This window comes from Mobula birostris, chromosome 5, assembly GCF_030028105.1.
Source record: "Mobula birostris isolate sMobBir1 chromosome 5, sMobBir1.hap1, whole genome shotgun sequence".
Taxonomy (NCBI): Eukaryota; Metazoa; Chordata; class Chondrichthyes; order Myliobatiformes; family Myliobatidae; genus Mobula; species Mobula birostris.
Genome location: NC_092374.1, coordinates 155,209,043 through 155,221,632, shown reverse-complemented (window position 1 = coordinate 155,221,632; position 12,590 = coordinate 155,209,043). Strand labels below are relative to the sequence as shown.

The window sequence follows — 12,590 nt, the reverse complement described above, 5'->3', positions numbered from 1 at the left end:
CCCAGCATCTGCAGAGTATTTTGTGTTTACAACTGGCCTATAGTTACCTGCCTTTTGCCGACACCCTTTTTTGAACAGTGGCGTGACCTCTGCCTTCTTCCAATCTGCTGGCACCTGCCCAGAATCCAAGGAATTTTGGTAAATTATCACCGAAGCCTCTACTATAACCTCTGCCATTTATTTCAGTACCCTGGGATGCATTCCATCAGGACCAGGGGACTTGTCCATCTTTAGGCCCACAAGTTTACTCAGCACTGGAAGTCCTCCAGCTTCGTCCTTGGCCACCTTCATATTGGCAGGGTTCTGGGCTTCCTTCATTGTGCCAGTAGCTTCCTCTCATTTTCCACAACTGTCAGTCATGCAAATCTCCGGTGAAGACTCAAGAATACCGTCACACACAGATATAGGATTCTTCATTACAGTTTCTGTAACAATTTCTTTTTGACCAGTCAGGGTTTTTTCCCTGAGCTGAACCCCTGAACCTGGGAGACCAGCGGACCTCTTAGTCTAGCCTCTCCCCTTTTTCTGTTTGGTGTGGGTGACCCTCCCAATAGCCAAAGCACAAGGCCCTGACTCCAGTCAATATAGCTCTCCGGGTCAAAGCGGCACGCACCCCTCTAAACCTTAGGACAAGTTTGTGGTCCTCTTGGATGGTCCCTGTACAATGACCACTGCAAAGTCTATACATTTCAAACAGACCATAACCAACATACCTCTTCCACTCAGAACTGGTTTTGATACCAATTACATAACCTGACTATGCCAAACAGAGATATGAGTTTGCAAATCTCTTACTTTACGTACTTAGAAGAACTATTCCCTAAGAAAGTAAACTGTAACAAAGCAAGCAATAATTAAACAGTAATTAAAATTTGTCTCAGGATATCTAGTTGTGAAGAAACAAAATTCAATCAAATTTTAATTAAAACTTGAAGCTTTGCAGTTTTTGAAGTACAGACCAATCTCAGTTGAAAATACTTATGAAGATTTGGAAGAACAAGAATAGAGCAAAGAAGTGGCGATCACAGTAATTTGGAAAATCAGGATTTGTTCTGCACAAGGGGCAGAAGGCTTGCTGTTATCCCCATTGCTTTCAATTATGGAACGGCATTTCAGATTTCTCTTTGTATACACACACAGCAGAAGCCAAATGTGGAGAATTCTGATTGCTCCATATATATTTGATTTTTTCCATTTTGATTCTTTCTTCTTCTCATCGGAGTTAAGAGAGGCGGGACTGCGCAGGCGTGTGACATCGGGCAGTGAAGCGCGGAAGATTTAAAAGGAACACAACCTTGTACAGCGGGCAGCGTAGTGAGCCGGGAGCAGAGAGAAGGCTTAGGGGCTTTGGCGGAAATGTGCGAGGCAAAGTAGGTTTGGTTTTCAATTTTTCCTGTTATTTGAAGAAAGGGGGAAGTATGAGTGTGAGGGCAGCTTGTTGTTCTCAGTGTCGGATGTGGGAGTTCCTGGAGTCTCCTAGCCACCCGGACGTCCACATCTGAGCCAGGTGCGCCGAACTGCAGCTCCTAAGGCAGGGGTCCCCAAACTTTTTTGCACCGCGGACTGGTTTAATATTGACTATATTCTTGCAGACCGGTCGACCGGGGGGGTGGGGAATGTTAATCACCACCGGAATATAGGTGATAAGTCAACTATAAGTCACTTATCAATGGCTAATACACTCAATTTCGTTTCTAAAAGGGTTTATATAACGGATTTAATATTAAACACGGTGCACATTTTCCTCACATGAATATAGTGATAAGTCAATTATAAGTCATAAGGGGGTTCCTATGTCCAGTCTATTCCGCAATTTAGTTTTTGTTGCATTCATTGCAGAAAACTCCGCTTCACAGAGATATGATCTTGGAAATGGAAGCAACGTTTTCAGTGCTTTTGTGGCTATCTCAAAATATTCAGCCTTGACTTTGATCCAGAATGCTGGCAGAGATGTTACGTCAAAAATACTCTACAGCCCATCGTCAGTTGCAAGCTCGAGGAGTTGATCTTCTTTCCGTGCTGACATGGATGATTCACCGGGGACATTCACAAATGGGTCACGGACCCATTCATTTGACGATGATGAGGATGTTCTACGAGGCTGTGGTGGCCAGTGCTATCATGTTTGCTGTTGTGTGCTGGGGCAGCAGGCTGAGTGTGGCAGACACCAACAGAATCAACAAACTCATTTGTAAGGCCAGTGATGTTGTGGGGATGGAACTGGACTCTCTGACGGTGGTGTCTGAAAAGAGGATGCTGTCCAAGTTGCATGCCATCTTGGACAATGTCTCCCATTCACTACATAATGTACTGGTTGGGCACAGGAGTACATTCAGCCAGTGACTCATTCCACCAAGATGAAGCACAGAGCGTCATAGGAAGTCATTCCTGCCTGTGGCCATCAAACTTTACAACTCCTCCCTTGGAGGGTCAGACACCCTGAGCCAATAGGCTGGTCCTGGACTTATTTCATAATTTACTGGCATAATTTACATATTACTATTTAACTATTTATGGTTCTATTACTATTTATTATTTATGGTGCAACTGTAACGAAAACCAATTTCCCCTGGGATCAATAAAGTATGACTATGACTATGATTATTTGCACATCTTGGGTCATTTGCGGTTGGGAAGTAATGCTTGAATTCTGTCGACAGCGAAGATAGGTGTTCGCGCACCAGCTGTGAGCCTCAGTCTCTCCCAAATTCCCAGCTAATGTTGGGAACATGTCAACTATGCCCCTGTCCACTTGCCGTCCCCACAGTTCCAATTTGGCTGTGAAAGCAGACACTTTATCTGCCAACTAGAAGACCGCTGTCATTCTCCCCTGAAGTGACAAATTGAGTTCATTGAGCAGGTTGAAGATGTCACACAGATAAGCGAGTTTTGCTATCCACTCCTTGTCACTGAAGTGTGCTGCCAGAGCTGACTTTTTTCTTGAAAGAAATCTCTGTAACTGTTCTCTTAACTCAAAAATCCTGGCCAGGGCTCTCCCCCTTGAATTCAGTGTGTAAGAGAAGGCGTTTGTGCTTTTTATCCATTTCCTCGCAAAGCTGCTCAAAAAGACGTGAGTTAAGGGTTTTTGCTTTGGTGTGACTGATAACTTCAACAATGTCACTCAATACGCTGTTAAGATCAGGTGACATTTTTCGGCTAGCCAACATTTCCCAGTGTATGACACAGTGTGTAGACTGGCATTCAGGAGCAAACTCTGTCTCGGGTAGTGAAACCAGACTTGTTAAGCCGTTCCAACTGCTGTGCTTCGATGTCCCCCGCTATGTCATCGATTCTCCTTGAAACTGTGGTTGCTGAAAGAGAAACCTGTGCCATCTTGTTAGCTGCAGCTTCTCCCAACAGTTCACGGCACGTGTCCTTGGCAGCAGGCAGAATCAATTCTTCACCAACAGTGAAAGCCTTCTTAGCCTTAGCAATATGGCTAGCCACTAAGTACGACGCTCTCACAGCAGCAGCATTTGTGCAGGTGGTGACTCTCAGCACTTGCTTCTGTCCCGCTTGCTCATGTTCTTTCCACTCAAAAAACTCAACGGGCTTGTCTTTAAGTGCAGGGTGCTTGGACTCAAGATTCCGAAGCAGTTTTGAGGGCTTCATTGCCTCATTAGACAGGTTGTCTCCACATATCACACAAGGGGGCTTGGAACATGCGAGTCACCGGTCGCAAAAAAGCCATATTTTATGTACGACTCGTCGTACTTTCTGATGAAGGAAGCTTTCTTTTTTTTGCAGTCTCGGCCTCAGCTGTCTGTGTTATCATCATCGTTAGGCCTTTTATGTCCCCTACCATCTCTTCCAAAGAAACTCTCAAGCGATGTTTGTTTTTTACTCAGAGTAGTTGTAGGTTAATGACCGACTGATGACCTCGCGTGCGTTCAAGTTCAACAGTGGGCGTGACAGGGAATGAGAAAAGGTACAGTTGACTCATATCGGGACCCATATCAGGAGCAGGAGAAGATGGTGGCGCGACGCAGTGCACGTAGCCTCTCCGGTGAAATGATATCGTATTTCTAAGTAGGATGCCGTGCAAAATTGATTTGATGGAGACAGCCATGACAGCACGGAGGAACATCTGGATTAACTTCTGAAATGCCTGGTTCGCTGCCGCTGCTACTGTGCAATCGAGAATCTCCGGAGGGAAGGCCCCAAAATCCTCGGCTTTGCCTGCTGCTGGCGACCGGGGCTGAAGTCAAAGTGTTCGGCAGAAATGGTGCTCGGTGTCGGAGGGCTGGTCGGAGCTCGAAGTTTGCGGACAACTCAGAGCCGTACTGTGGTCGGGTATGGCAGGGAGAGTTTTCTTCCTTCTCTCGTCTACGTGAGATGTGGGACTTTTGAGAGACTTTGAACTTTTTGCCATGCTCATGGCTTGTTCTTCATCAAGTTACTGTATTGCTTGCACTGTTGTAACTATATGTTATAATTATGTGGTTTTTGTCAGTTTTTCAGTCTTGGTCTGTCCTGTGTTTCTGTGATATCACACCGGAGGAATATTGTATCATTTCTTAATGCATGCATTACTAAATGACAATAAAAGAGGACTGCGTGTCCTCATAATCTAATCTAATCTAATATCATTTCCTCGCGGCCCGGTGGTTGGGGACCACTGACCTAAGGGAACTGGAGCTGCAACTCGATGGACTTCGTCTGGTCAGGGAGAGTGAAGAGTTACAGGCAGGTGGTGACACCGGGGCCACGGGAGGCAGACAAGTGGGTCACGGTTAGGAGGGGGAAGAGAAAGAGTCAGGTACTAGAGAGTACCCCAGTGGCTGTACCCCTTGACAATAAGTACTCCTGTTTGAGTACTATTGGGGGTGACAGCTTACCTGGGGGAAGCAACAGTGGCCGTGCCTCCGGTACAGAGTCCAGCCTTGTAGCTCAGAAGGGTAGGAAAGGGAAGAGGAGGGCAGTAGTAATAGGGTACTTGATAGTTAGGGGGTCAGATAGGCGATTCTGTGGACGAAGTCAGGAGACCCGAATGGTAGTCTGCCTCCCTGGTGCCAAGGTACAGGATGTTTCCGATCGTGTCCAAGATATCCTGAAGTGGGAGGGTGAGGAGCCAGAGGTCGTGGTACATATAGGTACCAATGACAGGTAGGAAAAGGGAAGAGGTCCTGAAAGGAGAATATAGGGAGCTAGGAAGGGATTTGAGAAGAAGGACCGCAAGGGTAGTAATATTGGGATTACTGCCTGTGCCACGCGACAGTGAGAGTAGGAATGGAATGAGGTGGAGGATAAATGCGTGGCTGAGGGATTGGAGCAGGGGTCAGCGATTCAATTTTCTGGATCATTGGGACCTCTTTTGGGGCAGGTGTGACCTGTACAAAAAGGACGGGTTGCACTTGAATCCTAGGGGGACCAATATCCTGGCATGGAGATTTGCGAAGGCTACTGGGGAGACTTTAAGCTGGAATGGTTGGGGGGTGTGAATCAAATTGAAGAGACTAGGAGAGAGGAGGTTAGTTCACAAACAGAGAAAGCTAGCAGACAGTGTGTGAGGGAGGATAGGCAGGTGACAGAGAAGGGGGGCGTTCAGACTGAAGATGTAGGGAAGAAGGAAGAAAAAGATAATAAAGTTGTTTGCACCATTAGGGATAAACAGAGAGTAAGAGGTGGAGAGTTTCTTAAATGCATCTGTTTTAATGCTAGGAGCATTGTAAGAAAGGTGGATGAGTTTAGAGAGCATGGATTGATACCTGGAAATATAATGTTGTAACTATTAGTGAAACATAGTTGCAGGAGAGGTGTGATTGGCAACTAAATATTCCTGGATTTCGTTGCTTCAGGTGTGATAGAATCGGAGGGGCAAGAGTGGGAGGTGTTGCATTTTTGTCAGGGAAAATATTACAGCGGTGGTTTGGCAGGATAGATTAGAGGGTTCGTCTAGGGAGGCTATTTGGGTGGAATTGAGGAATGGGAAAGGTGTAGTAATGCTTATAGGGGTGTATTATAGACCACCTAATGGGCAGTGAGAATTGGAGGAGCAAATTTGTAAGGAGATAGCAGATATTTGTAGTAAGCACAAGGTTGTGATTGTGGGAGATTTTAATCTTCCCACACATAGACTGGGAAGCCCATTCTGTAAAAGGGCTGGATGGTTTGGAGTTTGTAAAATGTGTGCAAGATAGTTTTTTGCAGCAATACATAGAGGTACCAACGAGAGAAGGGGCAGTGTTGGATCTCCTGTTAGGGAATGAGATAGGGCAGGTGACGGAGGTATCTGTTGGGGAGCAATTCGGGTCCGGTGATCACAATGCCATTAGTTTCAATATAATTATGGAGAAAGATAGGACTGGACCCAGGGTTGAGATTTTTGATTGGAGAAAGGCTAACTTTGAGGAGATGCGAAAGGATTTAGAGGGAGTGGATTGGGACAATTTGTTTTATGGGAAGGATGTAATAGAGAAATGGAGGTCATTTGAAGGTGAAATTTTGAGGGTACAGAATCTTTATGTTACTGTTAGGTTGAAAGGAAAGGTTAAAAGTTTGACAGAGCCATGGTTTTCAAGGGATATTGGAAACTTGGTTCGGAAAAAGAGAGAGATCTACAATAAATATAGACAGCTTGGAGTAAATGAGGTGCTCGAGGAATATAAAGAATGTAAAAAGAATCTTAAAAAAGAAATTAGAAAATCTAAAAGAAGATATGAGATTCCTTTGGTAAGTAAGGTGAAAATAAATCTAAAGGGTTTCTACAGTTATATTAATAGCAAAAGGATAGTGAGGGATAAAATTGGTCCCTTGGAGAATCAGAGTGGACACTATGTGTGGAGCCAAAAGAGATGGGGGAGATTTTGAACAATTTCCTTTCTTCGGTATTCACTATGGAGAAGGATATTGAATTGTGTAAGGCAAGGGAAACAAGTAGCGTAGTTATGGAAACTATGATGATTAAAGAAAAGGAAGGAATGGCACTTTTAAGGAATATAAAAGTGGATAAGTCTCCGAGTCCTGACAGGATATTCCCTGGGACCTTCACGGAAGTTAGTGTAGAAATAGCAGGGGCTCTGACAGAAATATTTCAAATATCATTAGAAACAGGGATGGTGCCGGAGGATTGGCGTACTGCTCACGTGGTTCCATTGTTTAAAAAGGGTTCTAAGAGTAAACCTGGCAATTATCAGCCTGTAAATTTGACGTCAGTGGTGGGTAAATTAATGGAAAGTATTCTTAGAGATGGTATATATAATTATCTGGACAGACAAGGTCTGATTAGGAACAGTCAACATGGATTTGTGCGTGGAAGGTCACGTTTGACAAATCTTATTGAATTTTTTGAAGAGGTAACTAGGAAAATTGTGGAGGGTAAAGCAGTGGGTGTTCTCTATTTGGATTTCAGTAAGGCCTTTGACAAGGTTCCACACAGAAGGTTAGGAAGGTTCAATCGTTAGGTAATAACATTGAAGCAGTAAAATGGATTCAACAGTGGCTGGATGGAAGACGCCAGAGAGTAGTGGTGGATAACTGTTTGCCAGATTGGAGGCCGGTGACTAGTGGTGTGCTCAGAGATCTGTACTGGGTCCAATGCTGTTTGTCATATACATTAATGACCTGGATGATGGGGTGGTAAATTGGATTAGTAAGTATGCAGATGATACTAAGATAGGTGGCGTTGTGGATAATGAAGTAGGTTTTCAAAGCTTGTAGAGAGATTTAGGCCAGTTAGAAGAGTGGGCTGAAAGATGGCAGATGGAGTTTAATGCTGATAAGTGTGAGACGCTACATTTTGGTAGGACTAATCAAAATAGGACATACATGGTAAATGGTAGGGCATTGAGGAATACAGTAGAACAGAGTGATCTAGGAATAATGGTGCATAGCTCCCTGAAGGTGGAATCTCATGTGGATAGGGTGGTGAAGAAAGTTTTTGGTATGCTGGCCTTTGTAAATCAGAGCATTGAGTATAGGAGTTAGGATGTAATGTTAAAATTGTACAAGGCATTGGTGAGGCCAAATCTGGAGTATTGTGTACAGTTCTGGTCACCGAATTATAGGAAAGATGTCAACAAAATAGAGAGAGTACGGAGGAAATTTACTAGAATGTTACCTGGATTTCAGCACCTAAGTTACAGAGAACGGTTGAACAAGTTAGGTCTTTATTCTTTGGAGCGTAGAAGGTTGAGGGGGGACTGATAGAGGTATTTAAAATTATGAGGGGGATAGATAGAGTTGACGTGGATAGGCTTTTTCCATTGAGAGTAGGGGAGATTCAAACAAGAGGACATGAGTGGAGAGTTAAGGGGCAAAAGTTTAGGGATAACACAAGGGGAAACTTCTTTCCTCAGACAGTGGTAGCTGTGTGGAACGAGCTTCCAGTAGAAGTGGAAGAGGCAGGTTCGATTTTGTCATTTTAAAAAAAAATGGATAGGTATATGGACAGGAAAGGAACGGAGGGTTATGGGCTGACTGCAGGTAGATGGGACTAGGTGAGAGTAAGCATTCGGCACAGACTAGAAGGGCCGAGATGGCCTGTTTCCGTGCTGTAATTATTATATGATTATATGAAGAAAAGTTTGATTTTTGCGGCTTAAATGAATTCAAAGTCATTAAGATGCTTCTAAATCCACTTCACTGATGAACACGTGCATTACCTCATATTCTTTATGTAACAGTTCAAGCCTGGTTTTTCGAAGGGATCGCTTGATTGATGAACTGTCACAATTTTCTGCTCCATCTGATCCACCTGAATAAGAATTAAATACCAATCAGCAATTGTGCCCCAATAAAAAGTAACATTTGATATAAGGCCTTTATATCCATTTCTCCCACAAAAGGCCAAGGACCATTAGAAATTCCAGTTTCACATCCTGCCTCTCCAACTCATTGTCTACAGCGAGGCAGTTAGATTTTCTACTTAGTACCAAATGTAATATCACACCCACCAGAATGAAATCTGAGCCATAAGAACAAAACTAAAAGTTAAACATTTGTCAGTGTAAATTAGAAATGTAAATTTGGAACCACAACTGAATATAGTCACAATTAGTGAGAGACCAAAGTGCAGTAATTACACTTTGAATAATACAATCACTGTACTATATTACTGTCATATGCATACCTAGTCTATAACAGTAATAAATAAGATATTAAAGAAACTCATTGAGTCAGGCAGCATCTGTGGAGGGAAATGGACAGTCCACATATCAGGTTGAGACCCTTCACCTGGAGAGGGTGACAGAAGCACCAGATCCGCTGTTGCTAACTGCCAGAGACAACATTCTTCACAAACACACATTGAAACTGCAGGGAGAAAGATTACAAACTGCACAAGATGTAATGTGACAGACAAGTCCTTTGTAAGATTCTAAGCTTTTGGTGAAAGAGACTGCATTACATCAAATGGTGAAATATGAAAATATGTGAAAAACTAAAAGCTACAGTTGATTTTATTTAAATTTGTTAGTAAGACAGCTAATACTAGTTTATATAAATGGAAGGACTCAGATTTATTCATTTAATTACTCCTGGAAATTTTCTTCCAAGTAATAATGAAAAACATTCAGGAGTCAAAGGAAAACAGGAAGCAAATTATATTTTGAGCTCTGTAGAAGGACACTAAATACAGCCGAACACAAATAAAGAATAAGAAGAGCAGAATTTCTGTCCTTCCTTTATCCAGCATCAACAAACTGCTTCTTTACTTTACAAGTTACAGAACAATTACCCAGTGTCATTGGCCATGTGATGGCCCTTGCTTCTCAGATAGTTGTGATAAAACTTGACTTCATGTAAAGGTTCTCAGGTTAAGCCACTTAATTTTCTGTGGCCTACACACAATTCATAAAGTTCTTTCCAAACTATATTTTGAAAACAGAACAAACTAGAAACACAGTTTATACAAGCAGATGCATTCTTTTTCTCATACTGATGCAGCATTGCTTTTCTAGAAGGCCCTTCTGTTAAGCTAACATAGAAACAATGTCCATAGACTCTTCAAAATTACTACACAAGGTGGTTAAGGCAGCGTATAATCTGTTTGCCTTCATCATCTGGGGGACTGAGTTCAAGAACTGAGAGGTAACGTTACAGCTCAAAAAATTCTAGTTAGACTAAACCTGGGATATTGTGTTCAGTTCTGGTTGCCTCATTAAAAGAAGGATGTTGAAGTTTTAGAGACAGTGCAGAGGTGATTTGCCTGCATTAGAAAACATGGCTTATGAGGACACCTGATAGACGTGTATAAAGGCATTTTCAGTGGGTTGCAATCATTGCGAGAAGATGTTCATTGGTGAGGCAGCACAAGGTTTAAAAAGAACTCAGGGCCTTTTGGAACTTTTTGGCAAGCTGCAATTGGCAGGGGCTAAAAAAAAGAAATGAGGTGTAAGAAGATCAGCCAGTGGACAGACTCTGCCTTAACAGGCTGGAGCTGAATATGCTCAGGGTCATCCAGGAGTCTGACAAACCTCAAGATGAGACCCTTCCCAGAGTGCAGGCTTCAGATAGTAAATGGGTGACCACCAAGAGAAATAGAAGGGAAGGCAGCAGTCAGTGCAAGGTTTCCCTGTGGCCTCAGCAACATGTATTGAACATGAGTTGAAGCAAACATGGGGCAAAATCAAAAAGGGTGATGAATTCAGGACTGAAGGTGTTATATTTAAATGTACAGTATACAGAATAAGGTAGATGATCTTGTAGAGCAGTTAAAGAGATTGGCAAGTATGATGTTGTGGGCATCACTGAGCCATGGCTGAAAGAAGATCATAGTTGGGAGCTTAACATCTAAGATACACATTGTATTGAAGGGACAGACAGGTAGACAGAGGGGGTGGGGTAGCTCTGTTGGTTAAAAAATAAATAAATCCTTAGAAGGAGGTGACATAGGATTGGAAGACGTATCCTTGTGGATAGAGTTGAGAAACTGCAAGGGTAAAATGACCCTGATGAGAGGTGTATATAGGCCTCCAAACAGTAGCCAAGATGTGGAATGTAAATTACAACAGGAGATAGTAAAGATAACAATAAAGGCAATGTTGTGATAGACATGAGGAATGTCAATACGCAGGTAGATTGGGAAAATCAGGTTGGTGCTGGCTCCCAAGAGAGGGAATTTGTAGAATGCCTACAAGATGGCTTTTTAGATCAGCTTGGGGTTGAGCCCACTAGGGTAAGAGAATTCTGCATTGGGTGTTGGTAATGAATGAAATTTGGTTAGGGAGCTTAAGGTAAAGGAATCCTTAGGAGACAGTGATCATAATATGATAGAATTCATCCTGCAATTTGGGAGGGAGAAGATCAGGTCAGATGTGTCAGTATTACAGTGGAATAAAGGGAATTGCAGAGGCACGAGAGAGAAGCTGACCGAAGTTGACTGTAAGGAGACATTATCTTGGATGATGGCAGAACTGCAACGGCTGGAGTTCCTGGGGGCAATTTGGAAGGTGCAGGATAGATGCATCCCAAAGATGAAGAAGGATTCTAAAGAGAGAATAAGGCAACTGAGGCTGACAAGGAAAGTCAGACAGCATAAAAGTAAAAGAGAGGGCACATAATATAGCAAAAATTAGTGGGAAGTTATAGGTTTAGGAAGCTTTCAGAAACCAACAGAACACATCTAAAAAAGCCATAAGGAGAGAAAAGATTAAATCTGAAGATAAGCCAACCAACAATATCAAAGAGAATACCATAAGTCTTTTTTCAGATACATTAAGAGTAAAAACGTGAAAGAGAGGTGAGAATGGATATCAGACCACTGGAAGATTAAATGGAGAGGTAGTGGTGGAGCAAATAGGAAATAGCAAACAAACTAAATAAGTATTTTGCGTCAGTCTTCACAGTGAAAGACACCAGCAGTATGCCAGAAATTCAAGAGTGTCGGGGACAGAAATGAGTGTAGTTGTTTTTACAAAGATGAAGGTGCTTGGGAAGCTGAAAAGTCTGAAGGTAGATAAGTCGTCTAGACCAGGTGGATTACACCCCAGGGTTCTGAAAGAGTATCTGAAGAGGTCGTGGAGGTACTAGTAATGATCCTTTAAGAATCACTGGACTCTGAGAATGGTTTTGGAGGACTGCAAAATTGTAAATGTCACTCCCACTCTTTAAGAAAGCAGGGAGGCAGAGGAAAATTATAGGCCAGTTAGTCTGATGTCAGTGGTTGGGAAGATGTTGGAATCCATTATTAAGGATGAGGTTTCAGGATACATGGAGGCACATGATAAAGCAGGCCAAAAGTCAGCATGGTTTACTCAAGGGCTGAGGTAACTAGTAGTGTTCCGTAGGGGTTCTATTGGGCCCGCTTTTCGCATTATTGCTTGAAGTCAGTCATGGAAGTACCTTCACAACATGGGTTTGATGGTTCTGTAAGTAGTATTTCACTTCTTTCTTCAGGGTATAGGTATAGAGATAGGCAATAAGTGTTGTCCTTAGTGGTAGTTTCTACATGCTGTAAATAGATTGTAAAATGAGCACTGAAAGATAAACTGGATGGGGTTAGTTCAATGATTAATGTGTTGGAGTCTTTAGTGGAAAGTTAATTCTGACCATTTGCTAACAAGACTTGCTCCCATACATTTGTTAAGGAGGTATAATTTCTACATTTGAGGAAGTCTTTTTAAAAATAGTTTGACATAATTACAGGTTTT

The 12,590-nt window shown here is 42.6% G+C and overlaps 1 protein-coding gene across 2 annotated transcripts in view; it reads right to left on the bottom strand.

Annotated features, from left to right (window-relative positions):
- The window catches only part of obi1 (ORC ubiquitin ligase 1), a 48,921-nt gene that overhangs the window by 33,734 nt on the left and 2,597 nt on the right, over nucleotides 1–12,590 (bottom strand). For both annotated transcript variants that reach the window (XM_072257296.1, XM_072257297.1), the window contains exon 3: nucleotides 8,604–8,695. In XM_072257296.1, coding sequence (XP_072113397.1) covers nucleotides 8,604–8,695 — 92 coding nt within the window. The remainder of the gene's footprint in view (nucleotides 1–8,603; nucleotides 8,696–12,590) is intronic.